The 25,255-nt window shown below is 38.9% G+C and overlaps 1 protein-coding gene across 1 annotated transcript in view; it reads right to left on the reverse strand.

Moving 5' to 3' along the window:
* The window catches only part of LOC113040521 (complement C3-like), a 69,507-nt gene that overhangs the window by 14,747 nt on the left and 29,505 nt on the right, over nt 1–25,255 (reverse strand). Inside the window, 11 exon segments of the mRNA XM_026198842.1 lie at nt 11,190–11,274; nt 11,347–11,398; nt 11,485–11,575; nt 13,200–13,259; nt 16,280–16,435; nt 17,604–17,767; nt 17,865–18,009; nt 19,336–19,446; nt 19,569–19,728; nt 19,817–19,892; nt 19,984–20,187. Of these exon segments, the coding sequence (XP_026054627.1) occupies nt 11,190–11,274; nt 11,347–11,398; nt 11,485–11,575; nt 13,200–13,259; nt 16,280–16,435; nt 17,604–17,767; nt 17,865–18,009; nt 19,336–19,446; nt 19,569–19,728; nt 19,817–19,892; nt 19,984–20,187 (1,304 nt within the window).

Raw genomic sequence — 25,255 nt, forward strand, 5'->3', positions numbered from 1 at the left:
ATCAATGAAGGTGAGGGCAGAAGAAGTGGATAAATAAATGTACACTGAATTAGGGGCAACATGTCCTGGTAATTTCATTGTGAACTTCCAAGAAAAATTATCCCAGACTTTGCCAGGATGATCATTGACCGCATCCTGGCAGGTTTTACTCATCAGCCTCAATTTTAGCATGGAAATAAGCGGGGGTGGTCTAAGGGGGCTAAAGCCTAATTTTTTTCAGTAAAGACCTGAATGTTTAACTACTATGCCCATTAAGCATCATCCCTGATTCTTCATGTGCATTACAATCATTTCCAGAACCACAAATTTGCTCTTTGAACATCCAACATCATCTATTTACATTGTCATTCACTCCCAACAAGAACCGCCCACTGAGGCTCATACTTCTGAATGAATAGTAAATTGGCCAAACATTGATAAAATGTAACAGCAGCTGCTTCAGGTATCTGTAACTTATGTATTACTCATCACAGGAATACTGATCTTGCTTTAATCTTTTTGGCAGAAATGTACAGTATAACCAAATTTGTTAGTTTTGTATTTTGTTTCAGGTTGGTATCATCTGAGCTCATGTGAGGGGTTAGCATAATTTCTTAAGTTTTGGTCATCTCAGATCTTTGTAAGGATTGGATCCAGGCTGAGGCTTGTGTAGTGGCACAAACAGGGAGCAAGATATCACATTGTCACAAGTTTCTCCTATTGCTGCCGTAGCTTCCTCTACCCCAGATACGACTATGGCAAGGCTTGTAAATACTGGTATTGTAACTCCCCCTATACATTTTTAAAAACAGATTTGAAGCATTAATGAATGCTGGTGAGGAATCCCCAAATGTGATTAAACATGGAACGGACCAGCCAGCAGCTAACACTGCTACTAACAGGCCCTCAAGGTCGAGCAGACAGCGGCTTTCAGCTCAGAGCACAGCCGAGCCAAGGACTCTGATAGTGGGTGACTCTATTATCAGAAACATTAGTAGCAGGACTACAACGATCTTCCTCAACCAATGGTCTCTGATATGAACAAGCTACTTCAGAACATTCTGATGAAGCACAAGACTGCAAATCGAATCATCATCCATGTGGGGAAGAATGATATTCAGAAAGAGCAGTCAGAACTTCTTAAGAAGGAATTCATTGAACTCTTTGAAACACTTCAAAGACTCAAAGTTCAGCCGTTCATCAGTGGATCACTCCCAGCAAGGGGAACAAATATGTTTTCACGGTTGCTTGGGCTGAACACATGGCTACAAAGATCTTGCAGTATAAAAGGTGTGAAATTCATTGTCAACTTCAATCTGTTCTGGGGCCATAGACAACTTTTTAAACCGGATGGCCTCCACCCAAACAAACTTGGGGCTAGAGTGTTTAAGGACAATATCTACTTCTCCCTTCGTCATGCTTCAGCAGAGTGTGTCAATCCATTCAGCACACACACACCGGCTCCGAGTCATCATGTGGTTGACATATCCCACAAGGACACTGATAACACCACGCAGCCAAAACAACAAAAGTGATGTATCAAAACAGCTACAAAATTCAGCACCCAATGACGACTTTCTGGAAAACAGCCAAGGAAGCCAGGACAACACATCACAGCCACCAGAAACACCCGAAACACAGCCTATCTCACCAGACACATTATCCCTTTCTCCAGCATCTCCACTTCTGTGCTTTTCACAGAAAATGGATGAATTGGTAGATGCTGGGACTAAACTCTCTCACTTATTCACTGCTTTCCTAAAAATGTAAGGGGGTCTGAATACTTTCCATACCCACTGCATGATCGCTTATCTATCACCCAGGCCATGGCATTTTTATAGCATTGTTGCCTCCTGACTTGTTGCTCCCTGTTGTTTCTGAGGCTTGTCCTTTCTGATTGCAGAAAAATGGCTTAGCAGTCGTGTGTGTGTGTGTGTGTGAGAGAGAGAGAGACCATGTTACTTTTGATTGTGGTGAAAGCACATTTTAGGTTATATTGACACCTCGGCATCAGATTCAGTGTTGTTTGATCTAAAATGTCAATGCTGGACACCAGAGTCCAAAGCTTCTCTCCTATCTGTATCCCACAGAGCTGGGATAGTGGCTATGTGTCTACCTTCCATAACGTGTCAATGTCAAAACCCTAAACATTCTAACCTGTTCAGACATCAGTTTTGAGTGTGTGCAGAAATGCTGGAATGCTTTGGCAATACAAATGTAAAAAAAAATTGTCATGCCAATAAAAGGACCTAAAAACTGAAAACACAGAATCTAAGCATTCACCAAGATTATTATCTACCACACTATTTATATCCTTCATCAGTGGAACTGGAAGGGACTGCTAGCAAACTGGAGTAACTTGACATGCCCAGCCACTGGACCAAAGTGGTCTGAGTCTTTTAAAGTGTCAGGCTGAACAGAGCTTCCATCGCCTTAAGCTAAGTGGGGTAATGGACAGCAAGCACGAGAGATATTTTAAGGGTAGTCCCCGCTCAAGTGGACCTGACCCACTTCACTTCTTTTCTGGGTTGAGATCAGGTGGCTAGGTGACTGGGCTGACGTCCTTGGTCTCCATTAGGTTCATCTAAATTAATTAATAGCATCACCAGGTTGGCCACGGCCTTGCCAATTTCCTGATCTTTAAAGGCATCAGAATTCAAGCCAGACTTGTCTATTGTTCTGAAAAGTATGGATTGAAAAACTTTGAGCACCGGCATCATATGGAGCACTGAGCAAGCTTGGCCAGACATCAAATAAGCCCTGCCATCTAGAGTGGAGGTGGTCCTGAAGGGTTTGGATAGGTACACCACATGAGCCTTCAATCCCAGGGCCAATAAAGGGCAGAAATCCACAGCGACCACCGGGTAGGGTAGCTTGTCATAACCCTTGTGTTCAGTGCCATCAATGAAGGTGAGGGCAGAAGAAGTGGATAAATAAATGTACACTGAATTAGGGGCAACATGTCCTGGTAATTTCATTGTGAACTTCCAAGAAAAATTATCCCAGACTTTGCCAGGATGATCATTGACCGCATCCTGGCAGGTTTTACTCATCAGCCTCAATTTTAGCATGGAAATAAGCGGGGGTGGTCTAAGGGGGCTAAAGCCTAATTTTTTTCAGTAAAGACCTGAATGTTTAACTACTATGCCCATTAAGCATCATCCCTGATTCTTCATGTGCATTACAATCATTTCCAGAACCACAAATTTGCTCTTTGAACATCCAACATCATCTATTTACATTGTCATTCACTCCCAACAAGAACCGCCCACTGAGGCTCATACTTCTGAATGAATAGTAAATTGGCCAAACATTGATAAAATGTAACAGCAGCTGCTTCAGGTATCTGTAACTTATGTATTACTCATCACAGGAATACTGATCTTGCTTTAATCTTTTTGGCAGAAATGTACAGTATAACCAAATTTGTTAGTTTTGTATTTTGTTTCAGGTTGGTATCATCTGAGCTCATGTGAGGGGTTAGCATAATTTCTTAAGTTTTGGTCATCTCAGATCTTTGTAAGGATTGGATCCAGGCTGAGGCTTGTGTAGTGGCACAAACAGGGAGCAAGATATCACATTGTCACAAGTTTCTCCTATTGCTGCCGTAGCTTCCTCTACCCCAGATACGACTATGGCAAGGCTTGTAAATACTGGTATTGTAACTCCCCCTATACATTTTTAAAAACAGATTTGAAGCATTAATGAATGCTGGTGAGGAATCCCCAAATGTGATTAAACATGGAACGGACCAGCCAGCAGCTAACACTGCTACTAACAGGCCCTCAAGGTCGAGCAGACAGCGGCTTTCAGCTCAGAGCACAGCCGAGCCAAGGACTCTGATAGTGGGTGACTCTATTATCAGAAACATTAGTAGCAGGACTACAACGATCTTCCTCAACCAATGGTCTCTGATATGAACAAGCTACTTCAGAACATTCTGATGAAGCACAAGACTGCAAATCGAATCATCATCCATGTGGGGAAGAATGATATTCAGAAAGAGCAGTCAGAACTTCTTAAGAAGGAATTCATTGAACTCTTTGAAACACTTCAAAGACTCAAAGTTCAGCCGTTCATCAGTGGATCACTCCCAGCAAGGGGAACAAATATGTTTTCACGGTTGCTTGGGCTGAACACATGGCTACAAAGATCTTGCAGTATAAAAGGTGTGAAATTCATTGTCAACTTCAATCTGTTCTGGGGCCATAGACAACTTTTTAAACCGGATGGCCTCCACCCAAACAAACTTGGGGCTAGAGTGTTTAAGGACAATATCTACTTCTCCCTTCGTCATGCTTCAGCAGAGTGTGTCAATCCATTCAGCACACACACACCGGCTCCGAGTCATCATGTGGTTGACATATCCCACAAGGACACTGATAACACCACGCAGCCAAAACAATCACTGCTGATAGACACTTTCCTGGCTGAGCCCTGCCCACAGAGCTCCTCACAGACTGTGATGTATCAAAACAGCTACAAAATTCAGCACCCAATGACGACTTTCTGGAAAACAGCCAAGGAAGCCAGGACAACACATCACAGCCACCAGAAACACCCGAAACACAGCCTATCTCACCAGACACATTATCCCTTTCTCCAGCATCTCCACTTCTGTGCTTTTCACAGAAAATGGATGAATTGGTAGATGCTGGGACTAAACTCTCTCACTTATTCACTGCAAGCCCTCAGATATCAACAAAAAAACGGCAGGCCCCAAAACCACCAAAGCCTGTGGTCCCTGCTCCTGTGAGAGCTCTCCGACCGCTGCCACAACGCCAGGGCCCAAACCCTCCATCTGCTGAAGGTGAACCAAAAACAACTGATAGCAGCACTCAGTGATATGTGTCAGGTCCCTGCTATAATAGCTGCAACATTCACAAATGTTTACAGACCAAGGGGAAACTCAGTGTGCCTGTAGCTTTCTCTATTTCAGTTTTATCACGTGATAGAAAGTCTAAGGCCTTCTCAAGCCGAAGGGCAAACTCATCTAATCTGCAGCCTTTTATGCATCAAACTAAGATTGATGTGTAAAGACACAAAGCACTGCCATCAAGTTAGCATCTTTAAACATTCGCTCACTAAAAAAATAAATCATTTCTAATCAATGACTTTATAACCACAAACAATCTGGATTTTATGTTTCTAAATGAAACACGGCTAGAAGACAGCTGCAGTGCAACAATCCTCAATAAAGCAACCCCTCCTAACTTTAATTTCATGAGTGTCTGCAGGACTGTTAGGAGAGGTGGAGGTGTAGCTGCTCTATTTAAAGATGTCTATCAATGCAAGCAAGTGTCATTTGTTCAGTACTTGTCTTTTGAATATCTAGGGATTGTGCTGAAAGATGCTCCACGCATTCTGTTTATTATTATTTACAGGCCTCCAAAATACTCTCCAGCCTTTGTTGAAGAGTTCACAGAAATGTTATCAATGATTTAATCAGAGTTTGACTGTTTTGCTATTGCAGGGGATTTTAATATTCACATAGATAATGCAGAAAACAAAACTACAAAAGAAATGATAACGATTTTAAACATGTTTGACCTGATTCAGCATTTGCATGGACCCACACACAAAGGTGGACACACTCTGGATCTAATCATCAGTAGGGGTCTAAACATTTCATCCATTGTTATTAAGGATGTAGCACTATCTGATCACTTCTGTATTTTCTTTGATATATTGATCTCTGCTACCACTGAATCTATATCTGTCTCTGTCAGAAGGAGATGCATTAACGAGAACACAAGTGTACTATTTATGGAGGCTATATCTTTAACACCAAGCATTTCTGCAGACTCTGTTGATATTCTCCTTGATTCCTTCAACTCAAAAGTTAAGAATGTTATTGACGATATTGCTCCAATAATAGTCAGTAAGAAATCAAACAGACAGAAATCAGTTTGGAGAAGATCAACAGCAGTTCAGACTATGAAAAGACAATGCAGAAAAGCAGAGTGGATGTGGCAGAAGACAAAACTTGAAATTCATTATAGCATCTATAAAGAAAGCCTTCATGCTTTTAGTGTGAAACTAGCCACAGCTATACAAAATTTCTTCTCAAACCTTATAAACATTAACTTAAAAACCACTCGTACTCTTTTTGCCACTGTTGAGAGAGTGACAAACCCCCCAAATCAGATTCCCAGTAAAATGCTCTCAGACAGCAAATGCAATGAGTTTGTTTCCTTCTTTTCTGAGAAGATCATCAATATCAGGAAGGCGATTAGCACATCCTCAAGTAATGCAGAGGTCAGACAGATTCAGCCACAATATCAAAAAGATACTATGTCTATTTTTGAAGCAATTGATAGCAAAATTCTGAAAGACATAGTGCAGCACCTAAAATCATCAACCTGCTATCTTGACACACTTCCCACATCTTTTTTTCAAAAGTTTGCTAAACTGTTTAGAAGCAGTTATTTTAGAAGTGGTGAACGCCTCACTTCTTTCTGGGACATTGCCAAACTCCCTGAAAACAGCAGGCCCCTCCTGAAAAAGAGCAATCTTGATAACAACATCTTGAGCAATTTTAGACCAATATCTAATCTTCCTTTTATACGCAAATTTATAGAAAAGGTAGTTTTTAAGCAGCTGAACAAATACTTCAACTCAAATGGATACCTGGACAATTTTCAATCTGGTTTTCGATATTCGCTTAAATTGTGATTCTGGAAAAATATCGGTGCTGGTATTGCTAGATCTCAGTGCTGCGTTTGACACTGACGATCATAACATACTACTAGAGAGACTGGAAAACTGGGTCGGGCTTTCTGGGATGGTACTCAAATGGTTCAGGTCATACTTAGAAGGGAGAGGCTATTATGTGAGTCTAGGAGAGCATAAGTCTAAGTGGATGTCCATGACATGTGGAGTCCCACAAGGGTCTGTTCTTGCCCCGCTTTTGTTTATCCTGTATATGCTTTCACTAAGTCAAATAATGAGAAAGAACCAAATTGGCTATCACAGCTATGCTGATGATACCCAGATTTACCCAGCCTTATCTCCAAATGACTACAACCCCATTGACTCCCTCTGCCAATGCATTGATGAAATTAATAGTTGGATGCGCCAGAACTTTCTTCAGTTAAACAAGGAAAAACTGAAGTCATTGCATTTGGAAACAAAGATGAAGTTCTCAAGGTGAATGCATACCTTGACTCTAGGGGTCAAACACCTAAAAAACAAGTCAGGAATCTTGGTGTGATTCTGGAGACAGACCTTAGTTTCAGTAGTCATGTCAAAGCAGTAACTAAATCAGCATACTATCATTTAAAAAACATTTCTAGAATTAGATGTTTTGTTTCCAGTCAAGACTTGGAGAAACTTGTTCATGCCTTCATCACCAGCAGGGTGGACTATTGTAATGGGCTCCTCACCAGCCTTCCCAAAAAAACCATTAGACATCTACAGCTCATCTAGAACGCTGCTGCCATGATTCTGACTAGAACCAGAAAATCTGAGCATATCTTCTGGCTTCCCGATTGATTTTAAAGTACTTTTAATCGTATATAAGTCACTAAATGACCTAGGACCGAAATATATTGCAGATATGTTCACTGAATATAAACCTAACAGACCACTCAGAACATTAGGATCGAGTCAGTTAGAAATACCAAGGGTTCACACAAAACAAGGGGAGTCCTCCTTTAGTAACTATGCCACCCGCAGTTTGAATCAACTTCCAGAAGAGATCAGATGTGCTAAAACACTGGTCACATTTAAATCTAGACTTAAACCTCAGCTGTGCATTTCTTGAATGAGCACTGTGCAATGTCCAAACTGATTGCACTGTATTTTCACAGTTTTTTTAATGTAAATCATTTTCTGTTTTTAAATTCATTTTAAATAAGTACATTTTTTAATTATTTTAAAAGTTTAAAAATTGCTTGTTTTATTTTTGTTATTTTTCTTCATGATTATTTTACTTTCTTTTATGTAAAGCACTTTGAATTACCATTGTGTACGAAATGTGCTATATAAATAAACTTGCCTTGCTTATATATATATATATATATATATATATATATATATATATATATATATATATATATATATATATATATATATATATATATATATATATACATACACACATACATACATACAATTAGGCCTACTAAATACATTTTATGTCGAAATTCTTGGATAATTGTCTAAAATAATGCATGCTGATGAATAGCAATTTTTCAAAACTAAATTCTTACATTCTTCTTAATTTTATTAATTGTATTATGCAAATTAAAATGTATTCAATATAATAATCTAACCTTAGCAATGCAAAAACTGAAGAAGTGTATTTGATTTTCGTTAAATAAAAATAAAACGCATATTTTTCAAATTAAACAAATTAAAATAAAACGCATATTTTTCCAGCGACAAATGAGAATTGTTTTCAGATGTCTGACTTGCCTTGCTTTGCTTTTGTCAAGTAAACAGTACCTTTAATTTTATACTCAACTTCTTGTGTTGACTCCATTTCTACTACTCACCACCGTTCCCCGCGGGTCTCTCGTGAAATGTTCTGACCGCCAACTCCCGCCCCGCAGCACAGGTAAAACTGCCTGCTCCTGCGAGATCTGAATTGGGTCCTGTGGGTCCCGCAGGAGCCCAAACCCAATGCAGCCCTCTACCTTAGGGAGCATGATGGATTGTAGCGTGATAGAAGACTAGTTAGGTACGCAGGAGCTAAACAATTAAAGGCCTTATAAGTGATAATATTTTGTAAATGATCTAGAACTTAATAGGCAGCTAGTGTAGACTGTGATCATATAAATGACAAACAACAAGCGCTGCTCTACACAGCTCAAAACTCGCCTTTGAATAATCAGTAGCAAATTCTTTAAATATGAAAACATACTTACAGGCTGTGAGTTAGAAGCACCAAACTGTCCATGCAAAGTTGGATTTGCCCTACCTTTTCGAAACAGCCTTTGTGCTAAATATATTTTGCTATATCTCGATATACGATATATATCTCGATATCTTTACAGGAAAAATAACCCCTCAAAAACTACTGTAAAAACAAATATGCCAAATATTGCATGTTTAGGGCCATATGAAATGTTTAATTTTTTTCTTCACCATATGTTTTATTGTTACCTAATTCTGTGGTTTAGCATGTGTAATTATTTAAATGGATAAAACAACCCAATTTGTTACATTCTTTTCTTATTAAAGGCTTATGTGAAATGTTTTTTCCCCTCTGAAATTCTGTGTATTCACATTTTTCTGGTTATCAAATGAAGGCATAAAATGTTCATTTAATTGATCTTTTAATTATTGAAAATTAAGCAAACTTAATTTTTTGGTAAATAAAGGGGATTTACTATTAAAAATAATACATGAAAGAAATGTTATGTGATTATTCCTTAAATTACGTTAGTTTCATTTTAATATTAGTAGTAGGCTATGTACATTCTGCTGAACAATAGGCTAGTAATAGATTTCATATTTTTCTTAGATTTCTTTTTTAAATATAAACAATATATCAATATATACGATATGTCAAAATCCATATCATGTTTAAAAAAATATCTCAATATATTTTAAATATCGAGATATCGCCAACCCCTACTTTATGCACAGCTGGCCTTGTACTCTCCCAGGTTCAGGAAACAGTCCTCTGTAAAATGCGCTGCACACACTTGAATATTTGGGTTGTACTGTTCAGGAAAAGTGTTGTAAATACTTAGCTTAACCACTGATTTCTAGTCATGTCCTCATTTTAGGGTGACCACATGCTAATAAGCCCAAGGGGGGACAAGGTGTATGTTTCTGAGGGACAATGTAGGACACTGCCTTGCGCGGTGGTGCCCCCACCCCATGGGCAGACTCACTGATAGTGGTTTACCCACATACCACATTACATGGTATATTAATAATGCCTTATTCCCCTAAACATGTGTAATTGCTGATGTACTGTATGCTTATGACAGAATCGACAAATGCACTTCCACTTACGATTTACTTTAGCTATTTAATTTTATTTATTTATCATTACAATTTATTCACTTTAAGAATAAATTAATGCTGATTTGTCCAGGTTTTTTTTTTTTTTTTTTTTTTCTCATGTTTTTGTAATGTGTGGGAAGCCAGAATGCGCATGCATCAACAGAAACGTTTTTTTTTTTTCAGCGAACCGTGCCATCCCTATTACCTCAATAATCAATCAATTACAGGCCTAAAACAATCATGCCCGAGCAGACGGATATAAATACATCTCATCACACCGGCACCCGCATCTAATTCAGTTGTATGGTCTGGTTTTCAGTCTAAAACAGTTGCGTCAAGTATAAATGTCTCGTCTGTTGCGCGCAGGCAGCGGAGGCTCGCAAATTTTTTTTCTCAGATTTTGAAAGATCTTCGCGATCGACTTAAAATGCTTCCAAGATCGACTTGTCGACCGCGATTGACGGGTTGGTGACTCCAGATATAGATGAGCAACACACTTTTTTTGAGCAAGCATTGATTATGCGTGACACAGTCTCAATTTGTGGGACGCATGAATTGGGCTTAAAACGCTGTGCGCGCATGCGCTACGCGGGACGGGTGGTCACCCTACCTCATTTTGAAGGCCAAACAAAGTAGTTTGGCTTTCTAAAAGAAACACACCATCTCCACGACATGGCGTCAGCAGCAACGATACTACAGTGAGAATAAAAGTTACACCTTCTTTTCTTATATTTGCATGAACAGCTTGTAACACTCTAAAGACAAAGGAAAACATGAATTTGCATCATAGGACGCCTTTAATTCTAGAATTACTGTATAGGCCTATGCCACCTTCCTAGGGCATTTAGATAGATTGCATGAACGGTTTGGTTAGAATGGTCTGTGGCAGAATTTTCTTTGTGTCAGGGCAACAATTCAGTGAATAAGGAATAAATATTATGGGCCTCTTGTTGTCTTACAGCTTACTTTTTTTTTCAGCACACACTATATATTGCTGAATATACATCCATACATTTAAATAATTTACTGTCAAGTCTTGACCTTAAGCACAAACATCTAACTTTCCTAAGATTACAAGTTAATGTCAGGGAAAATATTTAAATAATAAGGTTAATAACCCCTTTAAAAATACTAGATTTCGCCGTATAAAATTTGCAATGCAACAGTAAATGTGACCACACCTTAATTAGTAAATTTTACTTACATTTTTAGTAAGACTTATGATATAACAGAAGTGTGTGTGGTCTTACCTGCTCTAAGTCAGAGTTTTCAGGCTCAAAGCCAGTGGGCAAGCCTATATCCAGAATTACCATTCTTTGATCTCCCTCAAGAGCCCTGACAAAATAAAAAAGCAAAGATTTCACAGCTTGTTCTGCCAAGAGGATGTGAAACAATAGAAGTGTTTACCTCACTCTGATAGTAAGTTTGTAAGACATTTCAACATCTGGTTGGGGATTTCCTAAAATGGATCACAGATATTTGATCAGCGTGTATTAAAGTTTAAAATATACAGTAATAATTCTTAAAACTGTGCCAAGAACATACCATTAGTCTTAGCAATGGCGACATCCAGATGGAAGCCATTACATGCGCTGTTCTCATACACGTCAGGAAGCTCATGGTACACTGTTACTACCTGGGATACATTAAACAGGAAATAATTGATAGTCTAACTATTTCATAATCCATTACACTAATGTTGTGGCCTGGTATATTAGTTATACTTTTTGCAAGTGTTTTCATACATTAGGGATGCGCTGGTTTTGGCCCGATACTGAGCTCCTGTACTCGTACTCGAAAATGCCCCGATACCAAACGCATGTGATAAGTGCCACATTCAGACAAAGAAACAAAGACAACAGAACAACAGACAGCAGAATGGAGTTATTAGAGATTAAGGTTGTCTATGTAGAATATCTAGGCAATTAATATAATGTAAAACATTCAGTATTAACGAATGTATAGCTGACGTACGCGAGCTTATAAAGCACACTGAGTGGATTGAGCGCGCGGCGGCGGAGATGCGCGAGCTCGTCGAGTGAATATTCATCACGGGAAAGTTTGTAGTTCGGTCAGATACGTAAAAAAACAAGTAAGTAAAACAGTGCACAAGTTACTTAACGGATGGGAGAGAGAGAGAGAGAGAGACTACTGTTGTGTGATCTTTGATGTTCACCTATTAGCACATGCATTTGGATTAAAACTAAACGTAAAAAAAAAGATAATCTATGGGGCATTCACTATAAAATATTTTATTTTCAACCTTAGACATGCATGACTTTTTGGCGAAAGTGAATCTAGCAGCCTGTGTGAAATGCGCTCAGCAGTTACTACTGTCCCTCTCGTTCTGCACCAGTACAAATACATGCACGTGTTGCACATGTTCTGCTTTCTTGAGTGTTTCTGCATTGTATGAGTGGCTTTGGAATATAAATATTAGCACATTTCAGATAAAAGATAATCCCTGCATTATTACAGCAAGCGCGTCATTACAGTACCAAGTCGCTGCAATGGAGCAGCCCTAATGCTATTAAATCACAGATGATGAACCATAGAGCAGGAAAAAAAAGGATATACAGTTAAATCAAAAATTATTCAGATACCATATATTTTCTTTTTACTAGTGGGTGCCGTACACTATAGTTCATTAAGTGAGGATCGCAAAATAAAATACTGTGACAAATTATACCCAAAAATTCTTCAAACAGTGGACTACCGGTAAAAGTTATACAAATTTGGGACCAATGGAAAATTATTCAAACCAAGTAGAAGAAAAAAATCTAAGTTCAGGTTTGCAGGAGGCTGGATAACAGCATGCCCAGGAGACTACAGGCAGTCATATATGTGTGTGAAAGTGAAAGTGAAAGTGACATTCAGCCAAGTATGGTGACCCATACTCAGAATTTGTGCTCTGCATTTAACCCATCCGAATTGCACACACACACACACTGTGAACACACACCCGGAGCAGTGGGCAGCCATTTATGCTGCGGCACCCGGGGAGCAGTTGGGGGTTTGATGCCTTGCTCAAGGGCACCTAAGTCATGGTATTGAAGGTGGAGAGAGAACTGCACATGCACTTCCCCCACCTACAATTCCTGCCGGCCCGGGACTCGAACTCACAACCTTTCGATTGGGAGTCCGACTCTGGAACCATTAGGCCACGACTTCCACCAAGTCGTGGGGGAATGTGTAATATACATATATGTGTGTGTGTGTGTGTAATATACATATGTGTGTGTGTGTGTGGATTAATGTACCTCCAAAATTCCCTTGCCATTCCCAGTAGCCACCACTTTGAATTCCTTGTCAAATGATACCTGAAAGAGGTCATCAGTGTTGTAAAAAATAACTATTACTTTCTAAACCTAAGCTGACCAGTGATTTTCTTCAAATTTATCCTGACTGATTTCAACAAATAACTGATAATCTACATCACTTTTCAGGCAGTGTTTTGAAATGGAAACTTTTGAAATGGTATAGTGTTAGGAAATTTGAAGCTGACTGATAGCTGACATAGTCGTGCCCAAAAATAGTGGCACCCTTGGTAAATATGATCAAATAAGGCTGAGAAAATTCATATGCATTGTTAATTCTTTTGATATTTTATTTAAAAAATTCACAAAAATGTATCCTTCATTGGATAATAAAAATGTAAAATGGGGGGAAATAACATTATGAAATAAATGTTTTTCTCTAATACACATTGGCCACAATTATTTGCACCCTTTTATTCAATACTTTTTTAAACATCCATTTGCCAGTTAAATGGGTCTAAATTTTCCCCTATAATGCCTGATGAGGTTCGAGGACACCTGACAAGAGATCAGAGACCATTCCTTCATCCAGAATCACTCCAGATCCTTTATATTCCCAGCTCCATGTTGGTGCTTCTTCTCTTCAGTTCACTCCTCTCATTTTCCATTTGGTTCAGGTCAGAGGACTGGAATGGCCATAGCAGAAGCTTGGTTTTGAGCTCAGTGACCCATTTCTGTGTTGTTTTTGAGGTTTGTGTTTGGATTATTGTACGGTTGAATGATCCAAACATGGCCCATTATAAGAGTCAGTCACTTACTGATTTTTTTATCTGTTGGTATTTGATACAATCAAAGATGCCATGTATCTAAACAACATGCCCAGGACCTCCAGCAGAAATATAGGCCCACGACATCAAAAATACAGCAGTATATCTCATTGTACACATGGGGTACTTTTTTTCTCTGTGTACACCAAACCCATCTTGAGTGTTTGCTTCTAAAAAGCTAATTTTTTTGTTTCATCTGATCATAGAAGCCATTCCCATTTAAAGTTCCAGTCATGTCTGATAACTGAATGTGCTTTAGTTTGTTTAGAATGAGCTAGGATAATTTTGCTTGTAACCCTCCCAAGCAATGTAGGTTCTGTTTGACAATTTTTTTAAACATTTTCTGAAGCAGAGACGATTTGGAGAGTCTTTAGCCTCTCAAACTCTCCTCCTCACTGTGCATTAGGACGATATAGACACACGTCCTCTTCCAGGCCTGATGATGGAAATGGGAATTTTCACTGCTCAAGCTCTAAAGCCACTTCACCAATTTGTGAAGCTAAATTATCTTTCGCTGCACATCAGAAATATATTGTTTGGTTTTCTCATAGGCCCTGTCCACACGGAGATGGAGCTTACCCCAATCCGATCTTTTTTTTTCCTCGTCTCAAGAAATATCTGCGTCCACACTAAACCGCAAAATGATGTAGTATACATGCCAGGCCAGTATGTGGCGCTGTAATTCTGACACAGAGATACACTAAAAACAGAGAATAAGACTTGGACTATGCTCATAAACCTTGCGCGTGGTACACAAACGAACATGGAACAATACATTTATTAATCTGTGTTAATGTTGGTTAATAAAAAGACAATCGTTCAGTGTTTGTTCATGTTTTTGTTGCTGTTACGTGACGTAGAGGTGTCTGACTTGGGGGGAGACGTGGGCTGATGACGTCATCGTTTCTGAAAATATAGGGATTAGCCGTCAAGACGAAAATGCAAAGACGGCGTTTTCAAATTTATCCACTCTGGGACCCGGTTTCAAAAAATAGCGGTTTCACCTTACGAAAACGCAGGATGCGTGTGGACGAAACGCCTATCCGATAAAAAATTTGTGCGTATTCACAGACACGCGTCTCCGTGTGGACAGGGCCATAGAGCATCACAGTCCCGCTCACAGCTGGTGCCGGAAGTAAAAATTCAATGCAATTTCTGCATTGACATTTGGGGTATAAGCCATAAAAACGTAACCATACATGGTAGACTAAAAACCAGCTACGGCTGTACTAAGCGATAGTATATGCTCATATAAACGCAAAAGGATCACGGGGCACTAACCTTGTTTTGATATAAATGCCTTTTATTCGCGATGTCTTGGCTAAGTACTTCATTACCCACAATCCTGAACAATCCCACAATCCCACAGTGATGCATCTGATTGGTGGAGCTCGTGTAACCGTCTGGTTAAACCCCACGAAGGTACGTGAAGACTGAAGATCATTAATAAAAAAATAAAATAAAATAAATACCTGTGTTGCGTTTTTGCACGGAAGACTTATCAGTGCAATCAAGGAGGTTGGTAACTTAGCTAGGCCACTGTAGCCTTCATATGGTATGAGTCATATCAAGCATTTTATAATGCCACTGTCAAAACAATATTTAGCCTAGGCATACCTTTTTGTGCATTTACTGAACATTTGTGTAATGGCAACGACATGTGTTGACGACTGAGCGGTGATTGCAGTCAGGTACAAAGCACTGCACCATGTTGCTGACGTTATCGTTAACCACTTTCACACACGCACACAATATATTAAATTAAATTAAATTAATTTAATTTACACAATATATAAAATACATGATGATAAATATAAAAATTTATACACAATACATATATAAAACATATATATATATATATATATATATATATATATATATATATATATATATATATATATATATATATTTGTGAATTTTTTAAATAAAAAAATCGAAAGGATTAACAATGCAGATGAATTTTCACAGCCTTATTTGATCATATTTACCTAGGGTGCAAATATGTTTCGCCACGACTGTACTATTTAAAGAAGGTATTGCGAATGGTATTGCTAACGAGTTGTAACCTTCCACCAATCACATAAAAAAACAATTGTTGTGTAGTTCATATTTATGTGTTATATAAACGTATTTTTCTTCTTTTTAAATTTGTTTAATATTTAGACTTGAAGCTGACATAAATACCTACATTTGAAGATAAACATACTGTCTAGAAATTCTTCTGTGCTGAAAGAGTAAAAGTCTCCATATGCTCACCTGAGCAGTTTGAAGCTTATGACCCATTTTGGGAAGGAAGTTCCACTGAGTAATTCTGTCACCAGGCACATGTAGCTCCACCCTTAATGTATGTTCAGAAGGAGGAGGCCTCTTTACTAGGTACTCAGAGAGGGCTTGTAGTACTATCATAGTTGACTGAGGATTAAAAACAAAAAGGATAAAAAGTACAGCTGTACATATGCACCATCATGATATCTTGTTAGAGGACACTAATTATCAGTGTTGGGAACATTTTCCTTTTGGATTTGTCTGTGCATGTTTATTTTATAATTCTCATAGTTTGTGTTAGCATTGCCATGCATTGAGAGACTGCAACGGTTTGAGTTAAAAATCATAATTTCTGTTCAACTGAAAAAACTAATTCACCTACATCTTGGAAACCCTAGGGGTAAGCAGATAAACATCAAAGTTTTATTTTTGGGTGAACTATCCCTTTAAAGCAGTGTTAGATAACAATGGTGCTCATACAAAATATTGACACTCTGGACACAGTTTTGACATGTTCACTTAGGGTGTACTCACCTTTGTTGCCAGCTATATTGACAATACTGTCTGTATGTAAATCTATACTGCTATACAAGCAGCACATTGACTACTCCAAAATATATACACGTTTAATTTCTATAGTAATGTCCCTTGAGAAGGTTGCAGAAATGTGAGGTGTGTACTCACTTTTGTGAGATACTGTAAATGATAGATGCTTATTTGAATTTGATTACCCCATTTACTAAGACCATGGGGGCCATCCAGAGAGGTTCAGTAAACCACACCAGCTAGCTGTGAGGAAAATATCCAGTGTTTTGGAAGCCCCTGATATGAATCATGGAGATGCAGTTGCATTCCAGAAGTATGCTCTTCACAGTCATTAGTGGGTTTGATGAAAACGTTATAACCCGAGGGTGACATTGAGCTGAATTGTGAGTCCCAAGTCGTATGTCTTTTGAGCGAGCTTCCTTTGGAGAAGCGAGTCGAATTTTGCTATTATACATTATGCTACCTGGCTCTGTACCTACTTTATATTACCTCTCTGACTGGCCCCGCTATGAATCCTGATTAGTGACTTTGATGTAGAGATACTGATGTAGATCTGTACAGTAGACAGTAGCCATTCTTCATGGGGTTGAAGAGGCTCAAAATTTTACTTCCCCGTCCTCTCAGAAGGTCAGTAATGGCATATATAAAACTTTATAAATTTTAATTTTAAAATATCCCTATCAATATCATAGAAATATATAGTGAAAGGCTAACAAGTCAAAGGGGATATATTAACATTATTGCTTCTGTTTCTTATTTTTTTTAATACCTGAGTTGAGCCATACCCTCCTCCAATGTCACGTTGCTCATTTAACCACTGAAAAGGGGCAACTGCCTCCTTCATATGACCTTCTTTGATCAGTGCTAACAATGCGTAGCCAGTAGCTTCCAGTGTGAAAAAGCGATTATCAGAGTCAGTCCAGTGGGTACGATCTGTAGACAGAAGACAAGAGGAGAGAGAGACTGTCCTTGTGAAAATACCTACTGGAAAGCTAAGTGTTCGCAAAATTAAGGTTACATATTTATGTACCCGGTGAGGCAAGCTTTAACAGCATGCTCTTCATGCAGCCATGGTTGGATACTGCTAAAGCATAGCATGCTATAGCCACTGTGTATGGCCTCTTCAGTTGATGGAAATTCTGCCTTAGATACTCCGCTGCTTTACTGGAATTGCCCTATATTGATTAACAGGAACATTATCAGAAGCATTTCGGAATCAGGATCGTAATCAGGACATGTAAGAAAACGTATATTTTTTTAACAGCTTGATACTATACATTTAAGAAAAGGTTAGTTTAATTTCTTGATTAATTTCTATTCTTTTTCTAAGAGCATGTGCTAGGGGTGTAACGGTACGCAAAAATCACGGTGTGGTACGTACCTCGGTTTTAAAGTCACGGTTCGGTTCATTTTCGGTACAGTAAGGGAAAGAAATGCAAACATTTAACTGCAGGTTGTTTATTACTATAAACTTTTTTTTTACAATTTGTTTACACTTTTTTAAAATACTTTTTAATAAAATTTATATAAAATACTGCTGCAAAGTTAAATAAAATACTCTCAGTCTCAAACCAATATCATATAAATATATATATAAAATATATATATTATATATACATATATATATATATATATATATATATAAAATAGAATGAAAAATATAAATAAATAACTGTGATTACAGTGCAGCATTACCAATCCCAACTTGTAGGCCTGCTCATATTTAAAATATATATATAACTTTTCCAAAGTGTAAAGTGCAGTGTCAACAGTTTCAGTTTTTAGACCTACTCAGATTTCATTGTTGCGTTGGACCGATTGGAATTAAGAGCAAAGGTCTGTTTAAATGCAGATGGGAGCTGCGTTTGAATTACAATAGTTTTTTTCCTAGTTGTAGTGATGTTCACTAGCGTGATGCCTTTTGAAAACCTTAGGCCGGTGACACACTGGCATATTGCACCTGTCAAACATAGTCTATTTTGCCGTCAAAACTGTTGACGGTGTCCTTTAACAGTGGGCTTTATATTTATGCTCAACATGATATTGTTTCTGGTCTGTCGGCGCCTCGGCGGCCTCCCTCTATGTCACATACAGTAGCAGCAGCACGCCAGTGCCGCGTCAGGCACGATTCTGGTGTGTAAAGACACAGAAAACGCGAAGCAACTGACACGCAGCAGAAACGCCATGCTCATGCCACGCAGCCAGTGTGTCACCGGCCTAATCAGCTGCAGGGCGGGATTTGCGCTGAACGCGGAAACTTCCGCCACTTAATATGTTCGTTTGGAAACACGAAAATGTACCCATGTTCTGCACACAAAATATTGCATTCGGTCATTCGGTACACATGTGCACCATACCGAAAGTCCTGTACCGAAACAGTCCGGTATGAATACACGTACCGTTACACCCCTACTCAGTGCTGAAGTTTGTGTGCCCATGAGTGTATGTGTGTTAATGTCCCACTTGTGTGTGGTTTTGTAAACGAGAAAAAATTAAGTTACCTGTATGCTGAGGCCTTGCTCTCGGCAGGTAACAGTTTTTTGTGCCTCTGCCAAAGCAATGAGCACGAATGCAGTCAGAGACACTCTGTATTCAGAGCCGCGCAGGCCTCCCTGTATCACAACACAGTGAACATTTGACATGTCTGAGAAAGCATTCAGACAGCAGTGTTATAGATTATTAGGAAACTATTGCAATTATTGTAATCACATTTGTTCTCATCAGCAATACTCACCGTCATATTGGTGTCATAGACAGGATTGTCCTCTTGAAAGGATCCATCAGGACGCTGTTTATTCTTGAGCAGGTAAACCAGAGGGCCACACAGATGCTTCTCACTGATGCTAATAAATGATTTTGCCATGGAGAAGACCTTCACCACACATGCAGTGATCCTGAGATGGACAGAACATAAAAACACATTAACATAAGAGACACGTGTTCAATGTGTAGCTGTGATCAGTAATGTGTTAGCATGAGTACCATGTGCTGGTGCCTTCTTTGTTAAATGGAGGGTAAGAGTCATCCTCTTTTAGAAAACGAAGTTGATTTCCATAATCTACAAAAAAAAAAAAAAAACATGAAAAATCTATACGAAAAAATCGAAAACATCGAAAAGAATGGCCATCCCTATTTGAGTCTCATTGCACCTGTCTGGATGTATTTGATGGCCTCTCTTCTGCGATCTATTCCCACAGCATCCCAGTTTCCACTGCGGTCCAGGTAATGGGTGGCAATGAGGGGCAGCATGATTCTGGCCAGGTTCTGCTCCACACACCCACCGGGCATCCGGATCAATGCTGCCAGAGAGTCCTCCTTAATAGAGTTATCAATGCTGTCTGCCAGCAAATCACCTGTGGAGACACGCATCGACTATTTCTACACAACCATACTCCCTACTAATGAAAAACAATAACTGTATGTCAGTTATTAATATTAAAAGGTGCCATAGAATGCATTTAACTAATATTTTAAATTGTTCTCTGATGTCCCCAGAGTGTGTATGCAAAGTTTTACCTCAAAATACCCAACAGATAATTTTTTATAGCTTGTTGAAATTACCACTTTAAAGGGATAGTTCACTCTCAGATTAAATTTTGATATGTTTTAGCTTACCTCAAGGACATCCAAGATGTAGGTTTCTTTGTTTCCTCAGTATTTCCCATTTTGATATTTTTAGGTCCAACCGTTCTTGTCTGTGACTCACATAATGGATGTCTATGGTCACCATCTCAAAGAGCATGCACAGAGGAGTCAAAATTAAACAATTCCCCATCGTAAGTACACATTGATGACCTAAGACACGAAACGAGCGGTTTGTGTAAGAAAACGAACAGTATTTATATTGTTTTTACCTTTTGTACACAACCACGTCCAACTGATCTGAGTGCCCGAGTGCTTCCCGATGTGACGTGGGCGCGCGCTCTGGCTTTAGTCTGTGCAAGCGCGGAAAGCCCCGAAATGTGCGCTCTCGCCCATGCACATCACTCATTGTATTTTTTTTTTTATCACTCATTGTTTACCACATGCTACGCCACCAATCTGCACTGTATGAAATATAATGCAGTAATTGTAATTAATTAATTTGTTTATAATGTACCCTATAATTGTTGCGATTATAATAAAAATACAACACATTACTCACTCTATTGACAGCGTGCCATTGGGTCCCTCTGGCATTGGACGTCGCCTCCAGGTTATACGTGGCATACTACACACAACGTGCAAAACGCTGGGTCTCAACAGTGGAGAAAACTCAGGATCTTCAGTCAGGCAGGTGTGTGATGCGATACTGTCAATGCCCTCGTTGTCGTATTGTTGTTCCATTCGTGACAACATATGCTTTCCACTTCTGTTGGCATCTCACAACACTTGCTACTAAAACACCACCAATTTTGAAGAGATCTCCGTCTCTTTGAGGCTCGAAGGCGAGCTGGTTCAAATTAATATGGTTGTGAAAAAAATTCAACGTTGTCTATGGATATATTGAAATCATCTTCCATTGTAATTTCCTGTATGTCTAAATATGTTTAGATCTTCACAGTGAAAGGTAATACTTTTGAAATCTGTGTAAACCATAGGCAGTAAGTGTAAACAATGAGTGATGTACATGCGTGAATGATCGTTTCCGGCGCTTTCCGCGCTTGTGCAGACTAAGCCAGAGCGCGCACGCACGTCACATCGGGAAGCACTCGTGCCCTCAGATCAGTTGGACGTGGTTGTGTACAAGAGGTAAAAACGATATAAATACTGTTCGCTTTCTTACACAAACCGCTTGTTTCGTGTCTTAGGTCATCAATGTGTACTTACGATGGGGAATTGTTTAATTTTGACTCCTCTGTGCATGCTCTTTGAGGTGGTGACCATAGACATCCATTATGTGAGACACAGACAAGAATGGTGGGCCCTAAAAATATCAAAATGGGAAATACTGAGGAAACAGAGAAACCTAAATCTTGGATGTCCTTGAGGTAAGCTAAAACATAAGTGTTTGAGCCAAAATGCTCTAGTGTATGTACCCTTTAAATGACAATGACTTAGTGCTCCCTTCCAGTGTTGCCAAGCTGTTTTCCCGCGTAATTGGGCTACTTTAAAGGTAACGTTTTTGTGGGGGGGGTTTTTAAGCTTTGATTGTGTTTAGTGTGCAATATAACGTGTTAATGTTTTGCATGTAAAAAAAACCCTGTATTTTTCACACAATTAAAAAGCCAGTAAGATGAAAATTCTAAGCTTTATATAACTGTTTATAAGTCCTGTACAATGCTTTTTCTTCTGTGTGTGCGTATTCAAGCCGCGCGCTTCAGTTTGAATTCTGAATAGCACGTTCAGCGCAGGGGCGTGGTCACATTAGATATAATGAAGGGAGATGTGAAAAACGGACATCGCGTTGTTTTCATATGGATTACTTTATCACAGAATATCTGTTAGCAGCACTTGTTACACTTCATTTTAATGACGTGTTTGTAAATGAAGATCAGCACAGACAAAGGCTGCAGACAGCACACATACTGATAAGACGCTCAGGAGAAAACAAACACATAACTTCATAATCATACTTCGCGTTGTGATTCAGAGATGCTTGTTGTTCTAAATAAAGTTGGTAATGAACCCTCTTTTATGGCTAAACGCTTTGAAAATCCCGCTGTTCTCACCGAGATTAGAAAAGCAGTCATCAGTGAAATGTTGTGAACACAACAAAAGGGATTTGTTGTACTGCTCTGTTATTGTGGTAAAAATGATTTTAGCCATTGGTTCTTCTGATCTTCATTCTTTGGCAGTGAAAATAAAACAAATTTGCCTTTACAATTAAAAACACACTGTCTCCTCGACATGATGCTCTCACACCAACCAGAGCGTCTGTGTGGGGGGGGTGGGGCAGGTCAGAGTTCCGTTTCTCTCAAGACGGTAGGCGGAGATTATTATGCAAAGTGTTCTAGTGACGTACATTTGTATTTACATAGATTTTTACCTCTGACATGCATTGTCTGAATTGTTAGAACTCTTGTGAATGTGCATTCACACCAGCAGGCGCGTGAGGCTTCTTTTTTTGCTTTATGGCAGATCGCAGACTTATAAGTGCATTACCACCACCTATCTCTCCATGGACCAATGACACTCTATCGACAGTTAGGGTCTACTCAATTAGGATTGTCAATGGTCTTCTTGTGAGCCCTATAGCATAAATCAGTGCCAGCGGTTCCTGTGTTGTGATTTGACAGCAGCTTAGAGCACGCTGCCCTCCTGCAAACGCGATTGGGCTAGTTTTGGAGTAGTTGTAAGAAGCAAGTGGGCAGGATTTGTTTTGAAAACCTGGCAATCCTGATCTGAACGTACGTGCCGGAGATGTACTTCTAATCACAGGAGCGCATTTACTGATGAGATGCGCATGAAAATCGCATTCATTTTTTTTGCACAGCCTTAACATCTAGTTAACAAAGCTAAACAGCATTGCCCTTTGTGTAATAAGTTACAGAAACTGTTAAACGCACCAACTTAAATAATAAAATACACTTACCTTTTGTGGTCCATAAACAACGCCTTCTCCAGACAAAGAGAGAACTGCTCCATTTTCAAGAATAATCTTTGTTGGAATCCGGCATTACACTGATTGAGATTGAGGAATCTGTCCTCAGCTTAATGTGCTGCACATAGTTTTACATGTGGAGTATAATTTTCGGGAACCGAATTAAACATACATTGTAACCATTGATCTCTAAGTACAGCGCTCCTGTGAAGGCCAAACCAAGGTAATTGAACTCTTCCTTCTTCTCCATCGGAGCGCAACAAAGCCACGCCCCCTTTTTGTGTATTCCTTTGGGCAGAGGTTAGTCAAAAAACGGTTCTAGTGAAGTCATTACTGCAGGAAGTAGAGGGATGTAGTCCAAACTGGTCGTTTGATGTAGGCGAATTCTGTTAAATAAAATATCTTGCTTGGCATTGAACTTTGAGCTTTAGAATTTTACAGATATTATTTATACTCTAACAACATTACACTAACTAACTGGAGTTTGAAACATGGGATCATGAAGAATGGGACCTTTAACACTGTTGCCATGGGTTGCTTTTCATGTCAGCCGGGAGAGTTTTGTTGGCAACCATTTTCCCTTCTCAGAAGAGTTCGGAGCTTCAAAAGCTCATGCTCCGGATCATACCGGTGTTACTGTGACCGTGTTACTGACCTCACATGTTGCTCTAAAATGCAATTTGTAACTATCGCATTCCTATTTACGATCATTTTGGTAGCAAGTGAAGGAAGCATTAGTGAAAACAGGCAGAGATGATGGTAGCTTTAGCAACTTTTTTTTTTTTTTTTTCATGAATAGATGGTTGACCTGAAGACTGAAAGCCGTGTCATACACTTGGAAGCTTATAAGCTATATCACTGATTATCAACACTAGGGTGTGAAAAAACACTTAGCTCACCAAATTAGACAAAATGCAGATACTTGGTTCACTACAATAAAACAATATTTTTATACTATTTGTCTTTTAATTACAAAAAGTAAAACAATGCATTTGTATTTAGAAATATTTTAACTAATTAGGGCTGTAACTAATTGTTATTTTGGTAATCAAGTAATCTTATTTTGACAGCTGAGTAATCTGATAGAAATTCATTATGTATTAAAAATACCTGAAAAAATACCAGGCCAACAGCCTGGTGACGTGTAACTTTACAGCGTGATTAAACGGTTTAAATGCATTCCATTTTAATATTTGGCCACAAGCAGTGACTTTTATTTTTTAATTGCATGTAGCCTACAATACATGGCATATGTAGACATAAGTTGATCTATTCCTCTGTCTTGGTAAAGGTTTATAAATGATTTGTTACAAATCTAGTGAAAAAATTCACACAGTTTTTTTTTCTTCAGATGAACGGGAGATATCATGTGTGAACAGGACTTTTCCAAAAAATCCTGGTACATTTTTTCTGGCAATCATATGTTTCTTATGGCGATGACATGATTACTCTGAGCTGGTTACTCTGAGCTCCGCTGCTTTATAATTAGCTTTTCTATGTAAATATGCGGTGGATGGACATCTTCGATCATTGCGCCTCACAGCTTTTTGTCGCGTTTCTACAGTGGCCGATAGAGCTCAACGCACTGCAATTTAAGAAAACACATGCAAATTGAAAAAACACCAGCAAATAAAAAAACATCTTCATCAGTTTGACAACACAAGTCTAAATCCTTCACAACACATGCATATAACGAAACGCGCTGCAAATCCTTCACAACACATGCATATTAAGAAACGTTGCAAATCATCACAACACATGCATATAACGAAATGCGCTGCAAATCCTTCACAACACATACATATTAAGAAACGTTGCAAATCCTTCACAACACATACATATTAAGAAACGCTGCAAATCATCACAACACATGCATATAAAGAAACGCGCTGCAAATC

The sequence above is a fragment of the Carassius auratus genome, chromosome 22, assembly GCF_003368295.1.
Source record: "Carassius auratus strain Wakin chromosome 22, ASM336829v1, whole genome shotgun sequence".
Classification (NCBI taxonomy): Eukaryota; Metazoa; Chordata; class Actinopteri; order Cypriniformes; family Cyprinidae; genus Carassius; species Carassius auratus.